This window comes from Struthio camelus, chromosome 2, assembly GCF_040807025.1.
Source record: "Struthio camelus isolate bStrCam1 chromosome 2, bStrCam1.hap1, whole genome shotgun sequence".
NCBI classification, from domain to species: Eukaryota; Metazoa; Chordata; class Aves; order Struthioniformes; family Struthionidae; genus Struthio; species Struthio camelus.
Window position 1 is genome coordinate 21,649,091 of NC_090943.1, and position 24,156 is coordinate 21,673,246.

At 36.2% G+C, this 24,156-nt stretch overlaps 1 protein-coding gene across 2 annotated transcripts in view; it reads left to right on the plus strand.

Annotated features, from left to right (window-relative positions):
* Positions 1 to 24,156, plus strand: part of DNAJC1 (DnaJ heat shock protein family (Hsp40) member C1) — a 110,639-nt gene that overhangs the window by 42,816 nt on the left and 43,667 nt on the right. For both annotated transcript variants that reach the window (XM_068934603.1, XM_009673655.2), the window contains exons 4-8: positions 1,953 to 2,118; positions 3,019 to 3,116; positions 4,218 to 4,311; positions 13,581 to 13,671; positions 23,425 to 23,591. In XM_068934603.1, the coding sequence (XP_068790704.1) occupies positions 1,953 to 2,118; positions 3,019 to 3,116; positions 4,218 to 4,311; positions 13,581 to 13,671; positions 23,425 to 23,591 (616 nt within the window). The remainder of the gene's footprint in view (positions 1 to 1,952; positions 2,119 to 3,018; positions 3,117 to 4,217; positions 4,312 to 13,580; positions 13,672 to 23,424; positions 23,592 to 24,156) is intronic.

The following is a 24,156-nucleotide window of genomic DNA, read 5'->3' on the forward strand; positions in this document are numbered from 1 at the left end:
GTATTGTAGAAAATTGTTCTTTCCTGATATTACGTATACACTTTTCTGATGAAAGCTTCAGAGAAATGTATCTTTTGTGAAATCTTAATACCAACATAATTCATTAAAATGATTTGCTTTCTACTTTTTTTGTATTCTAACTGTAAAATAGTCAGAAAATACAATATTTTTTTAGATCAAAAGCTAATACTTTATTCTTCCTGGAGCAAACCTCTTTTAAAAAGAATAGTTACACAAAAGTTTTTGTTTTGGAAGAACACGCTAAGCAATTTTTCTGTGCAGATAGCTTGAGTTAAGGCATCAATAGTTGCTTCATTCTGACTTACTGTGAAAGGAAAAATTATTGCATTGAAACTTACGGTGATGGATAATAATCTTAGTGTTCCTGTAGTCGTGAAAGATTTGATTTCATAATATGAATTTTACTTAGGGTGCCGTTCAGACCACAGCAGAGTCTTGTGGTGTTGCATCTTTTGCCTAGAAGCAATCTAGCAACACTCGCCAACTTGAACAAATGTTTTAGCAGAGGTCAGGTTTTCTAGAGGTGCTGAGTTAAAGTATATTCTTTTTTTAAAACCATTGCTTCTTTTTCTGCTTAAAAATGAATTTGATTGTGGAATTTTTTTTTTTTAGTACATCTCCAAGGTATCAATTTAATAACTATCAAAGTAGCTAGTGCAGTTGTTGCATTTAAATTGATTTACATGTCAAGACTGGCAGTTTAGCAGCTGCGCTATTATTCCTGGATCGGTCAATTTACTTGAGAAAAACCTACTACTGAGTTCTACTGACCTGCATGACAATATAGGCCCTATTTCTATTCCTGTAATTAGGCCTGCGACTAACTCAGAATATTTTTAATTAAAATATTTTGGTCAATGTGTTGCACCAAATTAGGCCTTTCAGTGCAGATTTAATTCTGGAAATGGTGTGATTAGAATATGTAATGAGTTGTGCTCAATTTAAGATTAACAGGTTGTGCCTCTTGGAACATACAGGTTTTTTTCGGTTTACTTGATAGATTTTTGTTTGAAACTTTACTTTTAACACTTAACTTCTTTTTACTTAAGTCTTGCCTGACTATGTAAATCGATCTTTTTTTCTAGTTGATGATGGTAATGTACCACAAAAAAAAGTGGACGCTATAGACATACTAAGATATTTCAAGACGTCTGTTTCGGCAGAAAAACTTGTGGATGTTTGTAGAAACTTTTTTTTTTTTTTTTTTTTACAGACAGTAATATTAGTAAATTTAAGCAGTATTAAAATAGATTGAATTTGGGGACAGCTTTTCAAATAAAAAATCAAAATTGTCTAGCTGTGGTGAACCTTGTTTTCTAACATGATAGTCAAGCCTCTGACTTCATTTCTTCTCCGACTACAGAACGCACATTAATTCTGCCAGCGTTTTTACCTAAGAGAAATAGTGCTTCGAGAGAACAAAACGAAAGCAAAGATAACTCTCCCCTCCCCCCAGCACTTGTGCTTTTAATTTGGAAAAGAAAAAAAGATTTATAGTAGTTACAACTTTGGCTCCTTGCTGCCTTGCATTAAATAGTTTTTGTTGTTTACTTCTGCGATGGAGACCTGACCCCGACAGACAGGCAGGTAAACACACGCATGTTTCTAGAGCTCTGTTGTTTCATAAGTGACTCAACGGGGATGCCACAGGAGCAATTCAGTTGCTACTTTTTTTGCACGAGACTGGATAAATTTCCACAGCGTGTGGTTCTGAATTCCGTTTGTTTTCAGATCCAAGCCTAGCTGTTGACAAAGCAATGGATTGCTGTTAAAAAAAAAACAAAAAAAAAAAACTAAATGATTGTGCGTGTGCGTGCGCGCGCGCGTGAATTATTCAAGCAGTCTGTGGATATTGTTTGTTTTGTAATTAGGTGGCTTGGCTTATGTCGTTTTAAGGTCTCCCTGAAAGTCTGTTCTGCTTGCTACTGTAGGTATGATGATATCCTGATCAATGGGCTACCAGATTGGCGACAGCCTGTGTTCTACTACAGGCGGGTGAGAAAAATGAGCAATGCTGAGCTGGCATTACTCTTGTTCATTATACTCACAGTGGGTCATTATGCTGTGGTTTGGTCAATCTACCTGGAAAAACAGCTGGTAAGTATTGGTAATAAATCAAACGTACTTCAATTATTAGTATTGAGTTTCCCGCAGAAGTTTGCCTGTTGTAGGGATCTCTACTGCCTCCCTGCTTTTGAATTTGGATTTTTCATATTTTAAAATGATTACATTTTAAATGGGGATAATTCTAGAATAGGGTATTCAAGAAATAGTAATCTAAAACTACTTCATCCATTGTCTGGAATTGATAATAAATAGCAAGAGACGGTTCTTTCATTTTTAATTGGAAGAAAGAGGAGTAAATGCTCGTCCATCATCTGCTGAAGCAGAATCATATGTTACTGTAGTCATATTTATAGTTTTCCTAGTGTTATTTAAAAATAATAATTTTTATTTGTTTAGTAGTCATGCTTGCTTTGCCTTTGTTCTTATCTAAATGCTTTTTTGTTTTGGGTTTTTGTAAACAGGATAGATATCGGTAAGCAGTCTAAAACCACGTTGTTTGTGGTGTTGGGTTTTGTTTTTTTTTTTTTTTTAGTATATAAGTCTCTCACATTTAATAGACTAAAAAAAGCCTAAGCATAACTTGAAAAATATTCATATATTAGCATGTATTTACTTTTTTTATTTTTTCCACTGCATTATTAAAGTTGATGAATAAGAAAGGAGGCAAGTTGAATGCTTTCTCCTCTTAGAAAACTTTGATTGCTATGGAGATACACATGACTGACAGAACTGGACTTCATGTGTGTTTAAAGACTGGATGCCATGGCAACAGTTATTGTTAAGATAGATCATTTTACTTAATCATGTAGGACCCCTAGATGCATTTGCATAAATGCTACTCTAATGTTTACCCTTCACAGAAGAGTCCCAGTAACATTTGTGGTTTACATGTTAATGATAACCTGTAACTGTAGTTCTTTCTACATCAAGGATGAACTGCTTAGCAGAAAAAAGAGGGAGAAGAAGAAAAAAACAGGAGGCAGGAGTACAGATGACGCCAAACTTGCTGCTCTTGACAAAAATGAAAGGTGGGAAGAAACTCTCTTGTTTTCTGTTTTTGAACATTTTATCAGCTGCTGATTTAATTCTATCATTTTCTCCTTGACTCTTTCAAATATTTTTTACGAGGAAAATATCTGTATTTGTGGTAATAGCCATTGCTGATATCCAGTGTGATAGTGTAGATGTGTCTTCAGTTTCTGATTTGTAAATAAGTGTGGCATTTATTCAGCAGATCAAGAATAAAGACTGAGACTAAATTAATGATATCTTGCTAGTAGAAGAGTATTATCTGTACAAGTTGGGTTTTTTTTGAGAGATTTTGCAGCTTGTTCTGTCTTTGAAGATTTTACCGTTGAGTACAACGAACAAACTTCAGTTTTTTTGAGCTTTTATTTATTTCCATACTAAGTGGTGAATTTGTATGGATTTTTTTGATGCTTGTTCTTTGTCTGATTAACTTAGCTTTGTCTAACATTTGTTTCTGTGTCTAAAATGTCTAACAAAGCTTAGAATAAGTGTGTTGGTAAAGGCTTCTAACACTGCTGTTTAGTTAAGAAACACATAGGGAAATAGTGACTTTCAGGACGCTCCAAAAGATACCACCATTTCTTCTATTGATTCATAGAAAGGAATAAAAGGTTTAAATAGTTCACACAGCAGGGGCATGAACTGGATCAATGCAGGATGGAGATCAGAAAGCATTCTGCCTGTCGTCTTTCCTGATGACATCAGTGAGTAATGCTTCAGTGAACTGCAAATGACATTAATTTTTATGTATTGTTTTGTTTATGCTACAGTCTTCATATCTGGTTGTCAGCACTTGCGAACACTTAGGTGAGGCTTGAGCTTTTTTTTAACTGAAGCGGCTATGTGGCTTATGAATTTATTTTCTTTAAGAAAAGCTCTTTTTAAGAAATTAAAATATGTAGATGAATAGAAGCTAGCTGTTGTGTGTGATGTATTTTCTATTAAATATTCAAAACTTATCTTTTGTATTAAATATTTATACGTTTTAATATGAATTGTGAAGTGATCATCTTTTTGCAAGGTAGTGGGAGGGTTCTAGCTTTCTGAGATGTAACGTTGTGTGGCAATAATGAAAAATGTACAATTTCATTTGGCTGCAGAGTACTGGACAAACCACAGTGGCATGACTTACTTCCATGCAAGCTGGGAATTTGGTTCTGTCTCACTGTAAAAGCTTTACCTCAGCTATTCCAGGTAACACTAATAACTTAATCTTACTTTATTTTTCTTGAAGTGTTATGTATTATCAGATGCATAGTACTTGCTCATATCATTTTTCTGGCAAATGCATGTGCCATATATATAGAAGAATTTCTCTTTGGAGGTGATTTTAATTTCAAATTCATCAAAATATGAATTTTTAAAAAGGAATATTAATGTTAATCTGCTAGAGCATTCCTGCAGTAGTGCCTGTTAGGCAAAACTGCAAGAATGAATGATGAGGTTGAGTTGATGTGTTTACATCTGTATTAGGAATGACAGTGTCTTTTAAATTGTCTGTTAACACAAATATTTTTATCTCAAATGGGCAAATACTATATTTTTATAGCATATATTAATATCTAGTTTAGATTTGAGAGAACAGTGAAATGACTCTTTCTAATTGAGTTTTCTTTTTGAGTTGCTGGATAATTATATAAATAGCTGAAAATGCTAAAGAGACGAAGATGTGGTAGTAAATTGGAAACTTAAAGTTGTCAGACTTGCCTAAAGGATGCTTTTTTTCCTTCCTTCATTCCATATTAGAAACTGTAAAATTTAGCTAGCATTCAGCCAGTGTAACTATTGTCAGAAAATCAGTTACTGAAATAACTTCTTAAATGTTGGACTCTCCTTCTTGGGTGTTTTTTCTTTTTTTTTTTTTTTTTTTTAAAGTACCCAGTCACTACTGACTAATAAACATGGATCAGGGAGAGTAAGATGAATTTTATTTTGATTTGCAAAAATGCTGAATACTAATTCTGAAGTATTTTTTTAGTGTGAATGACATTGCATTCAATCGCTGTCTGCAAGCTAAAAAAAGCATACATTTCAAGATGACTTATCTGCTAGCAAAAAAACATGTAAAAGTTATTAATGGAATAAGTACAAGCAGAAAGACCAGACATTTATTTTTATAGCCTATAACTTTTCCTACAAGGATAAGCTCAAGTTAAGATTCCTTTTTCCTTTAAAAATTTCAACAGAACTGTATGGTTATTTTACTAAAGTAACCTTTCTTAATCTTCTTGCACGCTTTTAAAGTAAAAAGGACTATATTTTAATTAAATCAACGATTAATGTATCCAAGTTAAGCTTTGTTGCTCACCTCTTATTGAGGTGAGTTGGCTGGAAAAGAATTAAGTTCACCAAAGTTCACCATTGCTGTTGCTATGTTTTTGAAACTGTCTTCATAAATTCAGTGCTTTCCCTTGTGCCTTAATGGAACATGTGAAATATTTCATGAATTTTACTATATTTTGTAGAATGTTAAATTAGGATTTCATGTAGTCTCTCTAAGCTATAATTTTCTTCGATTCTTGATTCTGATATATTCTAATTAGAAGCAATAAATGTAACAGGCCTTTCAAGTTTTCTATTCCAAAACCAGCTACTATGTCTGCCAGACTGGCCAGAAAAGATGAACATAACGAAAGTGATGAGTTGAGCTTTGTAGACACCTAGCCAATATCTGTTGCTGTGTATTTTAACTGCAGGTACTGCACGTTACATTACCACCATTAAGTTAATAGAGAAAAGGTTAAAAAATAAGCTCTCCAGTAACTGATAGAAAATTGGAGACTGGCAAGCTGGGATATGGTGGCAGGGGATGCAGGGTATGGAGGAATTCAGAGCAGAAAGACTTGTAGAGGGACTCCGAAGCAAAGAGATGGGATTCTAGAGTAAATTATGCCATACATAAGTTGCAAAAATAAGTAACTTTCAAAATTAACACCATTCAGATAACCACACTGAATTACTGTAGCTTATTAAAAATACTTAAAGATGTTACCCCTTCTGAAGAGCGTAATCACAGCAGTGGCCTCATGTTGGAGATGCTTCCTGAAACAACTTCCTGAAACACAGCAGAAAAGTAGTTGTACTCATGTGATTACTCCCTGGTACAGAGATCCTATTTTGAATATAAGTGGTCTTCTCTTCAATAATGCACTAACGTAGGCTGGAGATTGAAATGGGTTTCAGGCTTTAATATAAGTAGAATCACTAGGCAGCTTAGCTGAAAGATATGGGGAGCCCGTAACACCCACACACATTGCGGAAATCTGTGTTAGGTGTGCTACTTACACCCACAAATAATTTATTAGCAAGATGTTACACTGGTCAGCATAGGGATAGCTGCTCTAGATTTTAGATGTTTATTGAGTTAATCTAAGTGCTTTTTCAGTCATTTAATAGCCCACAAATTATTTTCAAAGCTGACTGTCATTCATGTGTAATTAATACAATTGAAGGTGAAGTTTAAAAATGTCACCCATATTTAAATGAACTACAGTTGGGACAGAAAAGAGCAGAGTTCTGGCAATATTTAAAATTAAACATTACTTCTGCGGCTATGTTTCAAAGCCCTTAAAACTGGCTCTGAAATAACTGAACTGTTTCCTCAAATTAAGGAAATGAAATCACCTGCTTGTAAACACAAAAGTTCTTCCTCAAAGGAAACCTTATCCCCCCCAAAAAAAAAAGTGAGGAAGAGAGCAATTTAAACTTTTTGCAACTTCTGGTACTGATTCCTTTGCCTAACACCCCTTCCCTCCCCCCAGATTACTTACTGTGCATATTCTGCTTAGCACAGCTCTGTCTGATGATTCAGGTTGCAGGGCTCCTACCCATGTCTGATTCATTTATCCAATTGCATGTCTGTCTCCTACTTCCCCTCCTCCTTCAAAATGTCAGATCTCAGAAGGAGGCACTTAAAATAATTAAGGTGGGCCCCTACTCAAGAAAATGCTTTGTTTGCATGCCCTTGTGATGGCCTATGCCATTTTATTGTGTTCTGCATTTTATGTCAAGAAATTGGAAGAAAAATTGGTGAGAGAAGGATAAGAGAAACTCGGAAATGAGTGTTTATTTTTAACTGTTGGCAATTGTATTTTGAGGGAGACTAGGTTTTTATATCTGTGCATTTAGCTTAGTTAAATTTAGGGGAGAAAGCAACATCTTAAAGCTTGTTTGAAGAAGTGAAGGGAAAGGATATTTAGTGTACCGTAGATCAAATATTTGTGATGTGAAAGAAATATTAAGTGAAATGTAAATTACATTGAATACTACTAATTTTACTTCTTATAACGTAGGCATAAGAAAAAGATTGTTAACAAAGAATGCAAATTGTTTCTAGGCTCATTTATAGTTTACTTTTTCATTAAAATGACCTGGAAGGAGGCTGTGTCTTTTTTATTAAACAAAGAAACAAAACTTAACAAAAATGCTTATTGGCACTGAAAATTATTTTCATAAAGAAATAAAGCAGCTAAATATAGTGTACAAGAACTTTGGTTCAAACAGTAAACCTAATACTGTTTTTTTTTCAATGTGGCAGAAGAATTGTGTATAAAATGCAGTTTCTTCCCAAAAGAGCTGACCTGAGGTTTTTTTGGTTAAATGAAGAGACATGCAACTTAAGAGAAGTGTTATCTCTTCAAAACATTGTTAATTATTCTTCACAATACCTTTCTTATTTTCCTTCAGAAAACTGAAAATGAAGTGTCCATTAGTGTTCCTGACAACTACTTTTCTTCCAATTTTATGTGCTGAAGCTTAGAAATAGGTGTTTTTATTTTCATACCAACTTCATTGATGCCAGCAAGCACTCTAAAATGTTTTTTGATAGTTAAATTATGATCCTGCAGTTGGCTTGGCTGTAAGAAAGCAGAAAGTGTTTTTGTCCGTTTCATACAGAAGTGGACCCTTGTTAAGAAAATGAAGTTTTTCTGTTATCTGTAGAATTATAATGTAAGTTTATTGCATACCACATCAGTGGGGTGCTGGAAAAACTTGTAGTGGTTCTCCAGCGCGGAGAAGGCAGTTGAAGCTCTGTAGGGAGCTGTGCTGGGTGTAACCTAGTGAGGTTATCAACAGTGCTTTCAATTATGATTGGAAGTTGTGTTTTTTAAAGACCTTTGACTACTATGAAGTGACTTAAAATAAAAAGACCAGTAATTTAGTTTTATGTAGACCACCAGACTGTAATTACTGTAGCTGATTTAGTAGCTTGGAATAGATTCAAACTAGTGACCAGAGGTGTTTAGTTTCTTGGCGGTTTTTCCTCAGGTTTTCTTTTAATCTGCGATTCATTTCTAACACCCGTTTAGAGATGGTTCAGTTCTGGCCTTAAAAGGGTTGGCACTGTGTCGTTAAACTCAAGAGGCATTGCCAGCAGGGCATCTCCTTTGGCAAAGTTAGCGTTTAAATGTTTCCCAATCTAATCAAATCTTCTTTATGCAGGCTAATTTTGTCTTCACTTATGACTTTGTGTAAAATTATAGTGTGACACTAAAGTGTAAGTTATTACACTCAGTAATGCATGCTGAAAAAAAAAGATTTTTGAAGGGATTTAGTCAACTTGGAGGTTATATAACTGCCTAATTCCCAGCTTTATAGGGTTTTGAGGGGTTCCAACGTACTGTACCACACCGATGTTGGCCGACGTTGCAGGCAGGGAGCAGTCGCAGGACGTGTGGCATGAGTGATTGCCCATTTGCTCTGTTTCTTGGTATTTTGCAGCCGTTGGAGGAACCAGAGTAGGGATGAGGCTCTTGACCCAGAGGTCAATTAGAAGCTTAGAGGCAGGGCAGAGAAGAGTGGATGCTAAAACAAGTACCCTGGGTGTGTATAAGCGAGCAGGAATAATTTGCATCTACCTGGGTACTGTCTGATGCTCTGGAGAGAAAATGTGCTTTATTGTGTAACTAAAGTTTTAGGTGAACTTAAGGCACTGAAGAAATCTGCCTTTAATTGCCTCTTGTTCTGTGGCAGCCAATTGTGTTCTGCTCCTTCGAGTCACTTTCTGTTTGTCCAGGTACCCACAACACGTGTGGTGGAGGGCTGTAGCTCCAAGCGTACGTAGCTCACGAGGACGAGGTGATACTGGCTCTCAGTTAGTTATGTGTTCTGTTCTGTTGTGGTATGGGGTTTCTTTGGGTACGATGGGTCCCAGGGACTTCTTGCAGCGTTGGCCTCAGTTCCCCCTTACAGCTTCCTTTGTTTTGCTACTGTGCATTTGAAATACGCAGCAGATAGTGTGTTAGCGCAGCTTGCCGCTGGTTGCGGGGAGCATTTGAGGCTCGGGGGCTGCCCTTGAACTGCCCACAAGTTGCACAGCTGAAGAGCCTGGCAATGCCTGGTATTGTTCCAAGGTCAAAGTATGATCTCCTGATTAAAAAGAAGTAATGCAACTCCTGTTTACTGGCTTGCCTTTGAGTAACATTAAAAATGGTGAAGAGAGATTTGAGTGATAATGCTCAACCTCAGCAGTGTTTTTGCTATGGCATAATGGCTCTTATTTTTTTCTTATTGCATAGAAATAGCAAATTGAAGGTTAAATGTTGCAGTAATTTTATTATGACTGCTTGTTCTTCAGCAGTCCTATACCAACATGCTTTTTCCCATGACTGTTTCTCTCATACAAATTGTACAACAGTTGTACACTGGACTAAAAACTAGTTCAGGAACTTCATACAAATATTGCTCTCTAAATGTATATATTGATAACATTAATGCAGAGAAAGTGGTTTCAGTATAATAATTTTAAATATGCTTGTAGGAACATTTCCAATTGCCAGTAAATTCTTGATGGAGGGGAGTATTTTATTTGTATGAGTTTCTCACCCCACAGAAGTAAAATGTGAATCTGGTCCTATCACAAAATCCACTTATGTGGAGATTCACATATGGCCAATATGGCAAGTTGTTTCCAATGTTTGCCTTACTTCTCCTAATCTGTAGTCTTTTTGTGGTAGACCAGAAGGTCAAGGGAATTGACTGGAGGTTTTTTGTTTGCTTAAAAAAGGGCAAAACAAGCAAACCAACCAGCACAACCTCATTGCCCCCTAGTCATCAAGGAGAGGCTGCAGTTAATGAGTGTTATTCAGAACTGAAGATTTTAATTCTAGGATTAGTACAGTTTGAATAACAACTGCATGTGTTGATTTAAAGAAAAAAATCTTAAATCCAGTATCAAGAATTTTTGTGTTTCTGTGTAACTCAATAGTAAGTGCAGCTTTGTCCTGGGAATCTCTAAAGATATTGACAGTAGAAAATACTGATATAGAGAAGAATTGAATTACCAGGACTTTACAATGTTCTTCATTTTGTTTGGGATTAAAATATTAAAAATATGTTAATGAAATGTTTATCTATTAATTTTATTTTTCTTCCACAGCACTTTTTGAAAATTTTGATCAGGTATAGTCACTGAAACTTTTTACGCACGGCAGTTGAACTATAATTTAGAAATGCTAACGACAGAGTTCTGAGTTTCCAATACGCTCCTTTTTCATTCTCTTCCTTCTGTGGAAAGTGGGTATTTGAAATACCAGTATAGTAAGCTAGCATGTATTAGCCCACTTTCCTTATCTTTCAACCTAACTAAGTGCATGCTACTGCTTTGATAGTGAAGAAAACTATTGTAGTTGTGTTGATGTTCTTCTCTGGAAACTTCTCAAACTCCTGCAAACAAGAGCACAATATTTCTGTTCCGAGTAGGTAGACTGGAGCCTGTTGTTAGCCATGCTTCGTGTTTGTGCTTTGAAATGCTCTTATCACCAAAACTGAATATACTTGAAAACTTGTATTCAGTTTAGACGGGTACAATTGCTCACTATTGAGGAAAAATTTGAAAGGAGCTTGTTTGTGTCAAGGCAGAAGTTTTTCTTTAGTGAACCTCCTTTTTCCGTTGTTTGCCAGTGTTTCTTTCATTGTCACTTAGAAGGTATAGTACCTATGTAGTTTGTGGCTAAAATCTTTACTCGGGTATATCTTTTAAATTCTCTTTGCAACCTGTGGAGCTAATTCTTATGCTTTTATGGGAAGGGTTTGATTTTTAAATCTTCAGAATCCATTTAGATTCCCCCTTTTTTTCTTTATTTTATATTTTTTATATCTACTTTTTCATATGTGCTATCAAAATGTGCAGTCTCATGACTTTTTTGTGATTATGGTGTCAGCCAGCATAAATTATGATTAAGAAGTTATAAGACTAAAGTCATTTTTGTTACCTGAGTATTACTTTATTTGCAGTGATAATCCCTATTATATCTATAAAGCCACAATAGTACTAAATTTCATTTATGTGCTTCTGACTGGTTTTCTTTGTTGTTCAGCTATTGTGTCTCATTTTCATCTGAGCCACATTTCCAATTGTTCCGTGATTGACACGCTGGAGAGATTGACAGTTACCCCCTAGTGCCTGCTGTCTGGAGATCCCACAAGCAATAATGGATTTTACACCAGAATTTAGCATCAAATATTGGCTTTCAGTGTCAAATGGGTTAAATTTAAATGCCGGTTAATTGTATCCATTTTGAAATCATAGCCTTAAACGAAAGCATTCTTTGGGTATCAGTATGTCTAAGTGCAGTATATGCAACACTGTCTGAACGTCTCAAACTTATAGCAGAAGTTGGCCATTACGTTTTTGGCTATTTCTGTTCCTTAAAGATACAAAAAAGTCCAAAACCTGGAAAACACAAAAGAATGTTTCAGTGTATGGTAGGGATTTCATATTTCAGGTAAACTGAAAAGAAAACCAATGCTAATCCTAGTTTTGTAATTGTATGTTATAAAATTGGATATGTTTCCTTAAACCCTGATTACCTGCTGTGAATGATGGTTGTCCTGAATGGTGCATGCACACAGGTATTTAGCCCTGATTCTACTAAAACCAAAAAAATACCTCCCGCCACCTCAGAAACAGACCGGTGCATGTGAGGCATGCTCGTCTGCTATGTTCTAGTAGCAAAAAGTTACGTACGCTCTTTAAAATATCTCTGTGAGCAGAGCAATATCCTCCGTAACCCTAGCAGAGAAATATATCTTCTTGTTTCCCATGTCCAGATGTGGAAAGAAATAGAGCGAAAGGCAAGGTTCTTTAGGAAGACATCAAACCCTGTTACCCACTGTGAGAACTAGAGCTGTACTTCGGGACCACTGACTTGCATCAGTGAGATCTCTCCCAAACATTGCAAAGGTCTACTCAGAGCTAGATCGTAATTCTGTCCTTCCTCTGCATTGTCCCGGCTCTCTCAGGTATCTTTAAAGGGGTAGGTGCCAGCATGATGCAAAGGACAGTTACTGTGTTGTAGCATCTTTGCAGTAAGCAATTTTTATGTAACTTCTGCCATTAGATGCAGCAATAACGACTGCTTGACTAGGTTTTTATTTTCAAAATTTATTAAAATGTCTTATTTCGCTTTTAATGAGACCAGGTTTTGTTTAAATTTATAGGATTAGATTATAGCTGAAATTCTAGAAGTATTTAGCAAGGTTTTTCTCTACTTTATGGATTAGAATGGAAACCACTCTTTAGAGATTTAGCTTCCTCTAGATATATAAAAAGTAGGATCATTATGTTATAACAAGAATAAAGTTTTTTTGACTATAGACAAGTAAGATTAAGTTTATCTAATAGTATAATTAATTTTGAGATAATAGAAGAAATATTCTACTTGTTTGGAAAATATAGATAATAATTTGTCTCTTTCAGCCTTTGTACTATAGAGTTGTTGATTTTGGTTGAACACAGATCTCTTAAACAGATAAGTGAGAGTAAGAAAACTCTTCATACCTCTTATACTTCAGCAATCAGTGGTTCAGATTAGAAAACTTTCAATCCAAACCCCTAATTTTGGAAATGTATATATTATTGTAAGGTTTGTGACAGGACTCCTAACTTTATGAACAAGTTTATTGAATAGATTTGAGATTAGAATCTAGCCTGATCATTGGGAAAAACCTTAATATTAATTTTTAACGTTTTGAAAGTAATTTAAAAAGGAATAAGTTGGTTTTTTGGAACATGAACAGTTGTTATTACCATAATGAGTTCACAGTAAGACGACTGCTGCCTAGCAATTGCTTTTGTGTGTGCTGCACACACACTATTCTCATTAAAAACTTTTCTTTCTTCCCTGAACTTCCAGATTGCTGATGTGAGCAAAGTGGGTGCCTGATCTCTTAAAAAGCTATATACGGTGGTCAGAAATGCTTTTCTAACTGTTTTGCTTTTCAGGCTGTCAATGAACATCATAATCTATAACATCAACACTGTTACATATGAACCTTTACTGCACAAATTCTACCTTCTAGGCAAATATTTCTGTGTTGAAAATGTCTGTATCTCAAGGAAACAAATGAATGTATCTTTTTTTTTTTTTTTTTGATGAGGTTAAATGAGAACTTAAAAACAGAGCCATTGCAATTACTTGTTTGTATAAGGATGCTAATGTCATTGCAACGTTTTCTTAAAGGATGCCAGACAATTATATATAGAATATAAAGAAACAAAAATGAAGGCGAAAGAAGATGCCCTGGCTAAAGCTGAACTTGAAACACTTCAGAGTGAGTTTTTACCACTGTCTTAATAAACAAGATATGTAATATAATATACCTACTCCACAAGATGAATGCGAGCAAATAATTTATAATCTTCTATATTTTTATACTATTCTTAAATTAACATGAGCTTTTCATTATATGACTAATTTTGCAGTAGATTGCTGGTTTGTTTTTATAAACGCATAAGAATCGTGTTAGTAAGATGTTTTGTGTGTTACACGGTAGCAGCAAAAGCATACTTTGCTAGAAGTGTTGCTTAGCAGGACGGTGAAAATCTCAAAAGCATAGATCTCGAAGTACAGATTTGTCAAAAGTGACCTGTGGGTTTTGAGCTTTCCTGTGTATTTTATTTTTGTAAATAATTTTTTAAAATAATGCATTTTATAATTCTTTTGTACAAATTGTCTTTTGTGATATAAATGCAAATTGAAAATAATTTGAAAATATGCAAAAGTATGGATGCAGACTTTGGAGATGGATTTGTGCTATTGTTCAAATACACGTCTTGAAGTCTCCTTTCGAAGTTAGAGAAGGTAGCTAGCGTTTTCTGTAATATTCAGAAGAATTGTAGGTGACTTTTCTTTTTCTTCTTTCAGTTACTTTCTTTTTGGCAGTGAATAAATCTGCCCTGTTTTGGAGACATTTTTTAAAGGGGTGTGTGTGCGTATGTACACACGTATGTTTTATTTACTACACTTAAGTCCATGCTTTTAAATTCTTTTATTTTGGCCAATGCATTGAGTGCCCCATAATAATTTATCATCTTTGAGTATGCATAATTAAGAAATTTTGTAAAAATAAATAGTGCAGCTGTATTTTAAGTGCCTGAGGGCCTATGCATACTCAAAGCTGGCAAAGAGATTTGGTTTGAGCATAATTCCTAACTTACCTGTAGCTAAACCTATTTTAAGGAAATTGGTAACATTCAGCGCCTTAGTGAGCGTGGTGGACCCAGGCCAAATCTAGCTGAGCAGGGCATTTAGAGCTTGTTAGGGAGGCCTGTCATTACGTTTGAGATACTTACCACAAAGTGGGCCCTTGAAAAGGGTCTTGACTCCAGTTATTAAAAATTTGTTGAATTGTCAGCTAGTAATGTGTTGCCGTTGTTGAAGAGTGATACGTTCTTCATTTAAATCTTCAAACTCCTGGGTGTATTTTGTTTTGGAAGGACAAGTTTTTGAAAACAAAAATGCTACTGAAAGAAAGAGGTCATGAAAATTGTAGCCTGTGTATTCCTGCATTGCACTAAATTACTGTTTGAGGAGTTTTCAATACTTCTCCTCTGGCCGGGTCAGTCAAATGCCACTTGAGACTTCCCCCCCCCCCCCTTAAAGCCTCATCTTCCGTGTGCCCCTGCTGTAGCAGTGCTCGCCCTCGGAGGCGCAGGTTCTGTGCGCCGAAGCACGGCCCCCGCCGCACCCGCGCTCTGTCCCTGTCCTGCTGCGGGAGCGTGCCCTGTCGTGACCCCGTGGCAGGCCGTACGAGTTTTGCGCCTTTGAATCCTGCCCTCGCTGGGTAGGCTTGCGCTTGGCTGGCAGGCAGGCAGGCAAGAGGAAGGATTGTTAGTTAGTGGCTGTAATTGCTGGAGCTTATGTTGGAAATTTGGCACTAAATTAATTTGGTCAGCCACAGCAGTGCTATTGCTGGGCAACCGTATAAGCTGTCAATTGTGCTTTTAAAAAGAATTTAGACCTTCAAGAGAAGAGCAGAGATGCATCTGATGCAGAGATGCGTACCGTAGTTACAGAGTACTATATAATTTTTTTCTGAAACTTGCATTCAAAGCATCTGTTCAGTTTGTTTATTTCATTATATTGTTCTGCATTGTATACTTCGGAATTAGCAAAGAAAGGTCATAAATCACCAAACATGCATTTCATTTGCCCTCATTCTTCTTAGAGACCATCCATGGAATACAAGTTCATAATAACAGTTCCATCTATCTAATTGAGTAAATGCATCCCATGCAGATTAGCAGTAGCTGATTTACAGTGCTTGTTTTTTCATGACCTAATTGCTCGTTTAGCCCCGTGTCTATCTGCTTTCCTGCTGAAATAGTGCAGTATTCTGTAGATGGCTTGAACTAGAGCTAGAGGAGGACAGTGGAGTAGGGAAGTATAATTTGCAGAGCAGGAGAATGAGCACAGTATTGAGGTATCATTAAACTTCTACATATGGTAAGGAGTGTGAAAAAGTAATTTTTTTAATAAATCAAAATTATGAATAGTATTTACTTACTATTTATGCTTAGTATATTTACTTAGACATTTTTGCGGAATTCGTGTTACCACTTCTCAACCCATTCTAAACTCGCGTTACTATCTTAGTAAAATATAGCAATTTTATAGTTTTACAGACCTTTTGCTTCTAGGACATGCATTTTTGTATGGAAGTACAAGAACAGAAATGTGTTGCCTTACATTTTCTGATGATTTTTTTTGCATCTGGATCCCAGAACACAAATTGCATATGCACGTGTAATCCTTGCACCAGGGAATGATTCTGTGGCAATAGATAGCTCTATTCTTCGTAGTCATGATATATAACGTAAATTAAATGCTAACTTGACTGAATGGTCATTAAATTGAGGAGACTGAGGCATACATAGGACGCATCATTGTTCAGCCAGTTTTTGAACTTAAATTGTAAAGAGTCTGGGTAGTTATTGAGACAGATTCTAGCAGCTGTAGAGGCAGCTCCTCTTTTGTGGTATGAAGTACCTTTTTGAACCAAATTCATTTTGGGGGAAACCACATCTATTTTTCTTTCTTTATGCTTAACATTAATAGCACTCTTCCTTTCTATTCTCATTCTGTTTGTTTATCGTGACTCTCAATATGAAAGCCTAAATTTATTTTTAAAATATGGTTTTTTTAAAAAAAAGAAATATCTGCTGTTAGATACTATAGGTGAATTCTTACCCTCATGTAAAAGGCATCTGGAACCACCCATGGCAAGAAAAGACTTTGTTTCTGCTGTTTCAAGTCAAACCATGTTGAATACTACTTAGTTTGTTGTTTTGTTCCTCACCCCCATAATTCAAGATTTAATTGAAATACAAAGTTACTTGCGCTGCGGCTGTAAAGCTCTGTATTAGAGCTTTGTAGTGGTGTACATTACTCTCATCTGAGTGCCTGCTGTGAAAAGTCAGGAGCAGGAGTGAAATCTTTAATAGGTTTCATGAAGTTTGATTAAATTTGGTGGTTGTCCCTTTTCGGAAACATACAGCTTGGAATAGAGCATATTGCTTGAATAGCTTCCTCTATTGTTTCATAAAACTTGATGTAGAAGATATCACCAGATCATTTAGTCTGCCTCATGTTTTCAGACGGGGTTTTTTCATACCCTTACAGGCATAAATAAGTGAAAAATACAGATTCAGATGACTTGTATTTGACTGAAGTCAAACTTGTACCAGTGAGGCACTTTATCTCTTAGCATTATATGTATCTTGTAATGCAAGACACAATATTGGTCAGAAAACCTTGAGAAGGCTTCCATTCTTTATGGTTTGTTCAGATAATTAACTTCGCTGCTGTAGAGGTATATCTTAATTTTAATGTGGGTTTCTCTAGCTTTGGCTTTCAGTTATTCCTTCTGATTAGTGTCTTTCTGTGCTTAAAAAATAAATTTCTGTGGGTTTGCTTTATATAAAGTATTTTTTAGCCTGTAATTCCTGTGGCTTTTCTGTATTTATTCAGTTTTCCAGTGTAGTTGGAGATATTGGACCTTGGGTTGGTATGTAGTGTTCTAATATTTACCATCTTCTGATTATAAAAGCACTTTGCTGCTGTTATTACTGTTCTGTTCACGTAATCAGAGAGTACCACAGGTCTGCTAGCTCTGCTCTGATAGCTCATTTCAGATTGCTTGTCTGCCATAACTGTACACCCTTAAATCAAAGGTTCCTTGCACAGTTCCTCGCAAGTGCAGATATGGCTTAAGGTCCTTATCCTTAGCTGGATAGTTTATTTTGCTGGCAATCCAAAATGCTTTTGATTTGAATGATCCCAGACTACCAGCTGGCCCATATTACTTCTTGCCGTACTTTCCTCTTCACTGTAAGCCATTTTGGTCAAACTTGTGCAATTTAGCAATATACTGAAGGTGACTTTACATTTGCTTGCAAATAATCGACAGATATCTTGGATAATTACATTTACTATCAATCCCTGCCAAAATGCAGTGTGCACGTGCCTGCTCAGGAGTGATTTGCTGCCAGGCAGGTTCAGAGAAAATTAATTCGTACGATGCATGCTTTTTTGGTTAGTGTGGGTGTGAATGTTCTGATCACCAAATTGTTACCTCTGAAGGTGAATTATGGCAAACGCAGTATCGTGCGTTTCACTGATTGCTTTGGCAGGCCTGCGGAAGGCGTTTCGAACCTGTGAGCTCACGCGCTCTTTCCAGCTGTATCGACTAGCCTAAGATACCTCTCCCTACACACCGTGCTTCAGCTTTCACAGGAAATACTCAACTAACGTTTAGTGTTATGAGGTTCATTTGAGAGAGGCATGTGTGTTTCATTTTACGTTTGTTGGGAGGCAGATTATTTCCCAAATATTGAATGTTTATTTCTAATCCTTAATATTATGGGGATGAGGTATTTGGGGGGAGACAGGAAGTTGGGGAAGGGCTAAGGAAAAATGAAAGCCATCAAACCCCACAGCTTGAGGGAAAGGTTTTGTAGTTGAGGCTATAGTCATTACTGAGTATGTTTTTAGTCAGTTGTCTCAAATAAACTAACTTCTAGGTCTTGATACAGCAGATGTTTGTGTCTGTCTTTAACTCTTAATGCATGTACATAATCCCATTGATTTTATTAGGCATACAGAAATGCATAAATTTTAAACATGTGAGTTTGCTTTATATTTGCTTTGATGTTAAATTAGTTTACTTTTTCAATAGGCTGTCAAAACCTTAGTACAATTTTCTTCCCAGACTTCTGAGTCTGTTGTATTGTATCTGAACACTTTGCTGTACATGCAAGTTAATTTTTCTATCTTATGTTTTTAAGCAATTTTTAATGCTGTGAAGGCTTTGGTTGTCTCTCATAGTTATGTAGGTAAGTGAACAACGTAGAAAAAAAAGTAAGTCTCAGTGCAATCTCTTGCTGACTTGCAGAAGGAGATGGTTGCCACTTACCTGTGTTTGTGGTCATATTTCTCATTTATCGAAGCATGAGGTACAAGTCAGTCCATGCCTCTTTTCCCTTTCTGTGACTTTGAAGGCATCGTTGTCTGTTTTGGTCATGTTTTCTGTGAATTCTGTGGCCCTCTTGTTCACACTTCCAGGCTTAGGAGCTGTCCTGAGAGAGGGAACTCCAGCTTGTCATGTCCTACTTTTTGTGCAGAAGTTCAGCACTTGGGTTTTATTCTGACCTCTATGAAACAGTCCTCTTTTGTGATACTATCAAGTGCTCTCTGAAATCTTCAGGGTTAAACGAACTGGCAGATAAAATCAGTGGGTAGTTTCCTGAAACCTTAAAAATATGGACACCTGATATTTTTTGGTTTAAAAAAAAAAAAAAAAAGCACTACATTTTTACGTAGTCTTTTATTATATGGACAGCTGCTCTTAAAGCAGGATCTTAGAGCAACCATTAGCCAGGTATTAATTCTGCTATTGATAAGTCAAAATTAATATAATAAAAAGGTAAAAATCCAACTATCTGCTTCTCTGCAGATAATTCATCATACTTTCTAGCTTGAATCATTGTGTGTAAGCTAGCCAAACACATGGCTAATACTGGACTAGTTTTGCAGGCCTTTGTATAGGTAAGAGAGTTAGTTAATTGTGTTGTGTCAAAGTCTAGGAACCCTAGTGATGGGTATGTTACATGCTGGTCAAACATAGGGGACAAATTATGTTTCTTTTTTTAAGTTTTGAGGTGTTAGTCTTCACCCTTTGGTGAAGAACTGTATAGTTCTTGAGGTGGAAAATCATAGAAAACAGATATTCTTGCAGTATGAATTCAACAAATGATAAAACAAGAATTCTCCTGCTACAGAAGGACTAAAACTATGTAAAAAATATTCTGAACTGATGGAAAATATTGATCATTTTGCATTGGTGGAGGGAGAGAAGGGTAGTATAAACACGTAGTAGATCTCAAACTGTTTCCATAGTGCTTAGGATCTTGGATTATCTATTTACTTTTTGCTGTTATGTGATTCTTTTTATTCTTTCTAGTAAACCAGAAGAGTTAGTACAATGTAATTTGGCAATTAGATGATGTAACGTTCACAGAAAATTGTGAGATTAAGCTGTTCATTTACCCTGTTGAGTTTGAAGCCTGGCTCTGGTCTCACTCACCAAGACTGTCTGTCTCTACTGCATTTAGTTGTATGAGCACCAGTAACTCTAGTCATAGTTAAGGTCAGCTGGACATTGGTGCCTACGTAGGAGAGAGTCCTCTAATTAGGTCTCTGGCAGACAGTGAGTGTGCGCTCACAGTACTAGGAGAATTTTACTACATTTTTATTAGGTTTATGCGCAGCAATATAAGAACCAATAGTTGAGGTTGGAGTTAAAATACCGTTTAAAAGTGTATTTTGTTATAGTGGTTTACCACATAGTCCAATCCCAGCAACATTAGACGATAACCCTAAATATTAAGAAACGCTTGTGTTTCAAAACTCTGAATCACAGCTTCAGTTGTCACTGCTGTCAGCACCATCAAACGCATCCTTGCTTGAGGTCGTGGTAGTGGCAGCAGAGCAGCAGCTCCCTGTCTATCTGTTGTCAGGCTTTCGTAGATGTAGGGTGAGTTATTCATCTGTCTAGACACCCTTTGCTATTTGAAAAACCTGTTCCTCATTCCCTTCTGCAAAAGGCAGCAGGTCAAGTTGGAAGTGTTTTTTGGGCTGCCAGTTGGAAGTGCTGATAGCGAGAAGGTAACATGGTGGGAGGGAGGTTTTGTTCCTAGATATCTGCTATGGACTTGCATTGTGCAGGTGAATTAATTTCAGTGATCTGTTTTGGTTTCTCCATCTTCAGCTGAAAGAAGAAGAGTGCTTGGCTGCATTCAGTTGAGGTTTCATAGCTCACGCCATTACTTCTGAATGGCATTCTTTCCTAAGTATATGTAAACAAAGTTTTTATTGGCGGTACTTCAAACCTGCTGGCGTTTTCCCAAAACTCTTAAAATGCAATTATTTCTGTAACAATAACTGTTCCCTTATCTAAAATCCTTTGTGATGTTTACCATTAAACCTTCTTACATGCTTTCCTATTCTGAAAGAAGGCTTTTTAAAATTCTAAGGTGAAATTGTTTTCATTGAGTTACTGAGAGCCTGTGTCAAAGGTGCTATGACTTCAGTTTCTGCTTATGTTTTAAAATTCAATATGACAGCCATTGTGGTACCTCGGGGTTATGCAGGGATATGCTCTTTTATCTTTCTGCCTCTTCCCTGGAGACAAAGGTGCTTTAATTCTAGTTGAGTGCTTGTTTGAGGACACTCAGCCATCTTCTTGAGGTGGGATTTCTCTCTCCTTTTTAGCTAGCTGACAGAAGGATATCTTATCTATGTTAGGGTCTTCCTCTCTCACTCAACTTGCTGAAGAAAGTCTAGATATTTTCCTGTCTTAGATATCTGATATTATAGTGGGGTGCAATGTCTTCTGGAAGTACTGATGCAAAACTTTTCTAGAAGTACAGAGGTTAGACTCTTAATTTTTAGGTGTTAAGGTTAAATGAGATGAACTTAGGCTTGCATCTTTGAGAAGGGAAATTAGCAAACCATAGCTGATGGGGTGTAAAATACAGGAAAATCCATTTGTCTCGGTGTGTGTCCACTGTACTGTAATCCCAACTGAATGCATGCAAAGGGCTTGCTTGTTTTTTCAGGTTAGAGGTACAGTAATGGGAATTACCATGTAAGATAACTTCCTAGAATATTTTTTGTCCATTCACGTTTGCAGTAAATGACCAGTGAAGTCATTGTTACTTACGCTTCTGAATCTGAACTCTGACTTCAGAAGCTAAAATTACAACTTTCGAGAAAAATGAGGCAAAGAATGATGTATACGATTTGATTGTTAAAATTAACTTTTGAAATAGACAAAAAGAATTTTGCACTGATGTTGTCTTTAATAACACATCTGGGCAATGAGAGAAATGTTAGGTAAAATTTTTTATGTTTTTTTTTCTCCCCTATATTCTGGGGTTTTTTGAGTATGTATGATTTAATTATTTGCTAGGGATGCTTCTATAAGGTTATTTGTTAGACAGCTCCAAATACAAGTTTTTCTTAGTATTCCTTTTATTGACAGTAGTTTTACAAACTTAGGAGTTTTTCACAAAAGCAGTTCTCTGAACAAAGTACATGTAAACGTTCAGATGGTCACTAGTCGTTCTGCTAACTTTAAACGTTTACATGAATTTCCTTTTCTTATGACTTCTAGGAGGTGCCATGAAACTGATTGTGCTCCATTCGTTCTTTTCTTAAGTACTCAGTTCTTAGGAGTTTTCATGAAAACTTTGCCAAGTCCACGAAATGTTTTCACCATGCTTTTCCTGCACTTATAATGATAGGAAAAGGAATCCTACATTGGAGTTTGTAGGGAACAGTCCTTCTGTCCTCTTTGTGAATTTTTTAAAGAAGTTTTCATTAAAAAAAACCCAGACATTTCTGCTCTGCGCTCAGAAAAGTAGTGGAGTATGCCTATATAAAACAGGTAAGCTGATATAATGGCTCACTGCCGATGAAAAGTGTGGTTCTCCTCTTCCTTACCCATCACCTTTAGCTGACTTTGATTTTTCTCCTTTTTGATTTGTGTGAGAGAGAACTTTCTACCAGTTTAGTGAGTTGAGTTAGTTTACTGAGTGGCTGGATGACTATAAAAGCACAGAGGAAGGAGCACATAGCCACGCAGTGGAAAGTGGGAAGGTGGAGACGAAATCGAACATTCCTCTTTTAGCAGCAGCCAGCCATTAGATCAGCTTTCAGTACGTCGATTGCATCCTTAGGAACATCCAGTTATTGTGAATAAAGCCTACTTAAAAATAAGTGGAAAAGGAAAAAAAAGACACACAACCCACAAACCCAGCCCCTCTTGGCCTGCCTGAGGTTTCTGGAAGCTTGTTTCTCAAGCTTCTTTTTCTGATCATCATCATATTATTGTTCCTAAAGCTCTGGCAATTTTCACTCAAATTTAAAGTTGTTTTTTTTTTTTTTTTGAACATCATCTTATCTAGGGGATCTGTGTAGGTGGTTGTTTTTGTCCCTCTTTCCTGTCCCCTAAGTTAGCTGATCCCATTTAATACCATTTGAAGGAAAGTTTTACTCAACACAGTTGACCGTAATGCAATACAGAATTGTCTAAAACTCACCTCTCTGCCTTTGCTAGTTTCTTTGAAGCCAGCTGGACTTTGGAAATTTGCTTAAAACAGCTTCCTTTGCTTTTGCCTGTACTAATCTTAATTATCAGATAGTGTATGTGCTAAGTGTGTTTTTGAGGGGCTCCTTGTTTGGCCGTTTAAGGCAAACTCAAATATAGCTGCAGATAGAAGAGGAGCCAAGTGTATGCAATGCAATTTGCTTTTTGTAATAATAAAACGATTATAACAAATTTCTGAATTCTCTTTTTAACAACAAAATTGAAGCCCTTTCCATCCTGCCCTTCCTTCCTAACTGAAAAATTTAATGTGGCATTAAGAATTGAGGAGCTACGAGTGCTGCTGAATTATGCGTGTCTGCAGTGTTAGTAATATTTCTTTTCTTTTCCTTTTTTTTTTTTTTTTTGTCTTTATAGAGGAGAAGAAACCTAAAGCCAGGAAACCAAAATCTGAATTCCCTGTGTACACAGTTCTGGAATCAAATGCATATATACCATCATATGATCATGGAGCTTCTATTGAAGAAATTGAGGAACAGATGGATGATTGGTTGGGAAGCAGGAACAGAACACAGAAGAAGAAGGCAAGTTTAAAATTGCATTTCACATTGTTATATATTTTAAGTGCTTTACTTGCTTACCTCTTAAGAAAATGGAATAACGTATGCATACTGCCATAAAGTTCACATGCTGTTTAAGTCTCTGCCCAGCAGTTAATACTTCTCTAGACATAAGGGGAAAATTTTTATCCATGTCCAGTGTAATTTGTTTAACGATACTGGAAATGTTACAGTAGGATGTAAGTAGTTGATAAAAACATCTGAAAGCGCTCTGGTTTCTAGTAGAGATACCATTCTTGTTCATTAGAAACTAGTAGAACATGGTGCAGTCAAGTTACATGAGGCTTAATCCTTTCTCTTAGTTGCAGTTAATAACATTTTGTTTCCAAGGGCAGATAATTTTTTATTAAAAACAAAAATAAGAGAAGAAAAAAGAAAGAAGACACCTTTGCTTTTTAATTCCCTGGTTACAGTATCACCTGAAGCTGATTACGTGCTTTACTTCATCTGGCTTATGGAAAAGACAGAGTGAAGAGCAACTCTGCCGATAAGTAAGGTTCTTGCCACTTTGAGATAAGGGTTCTTAGTG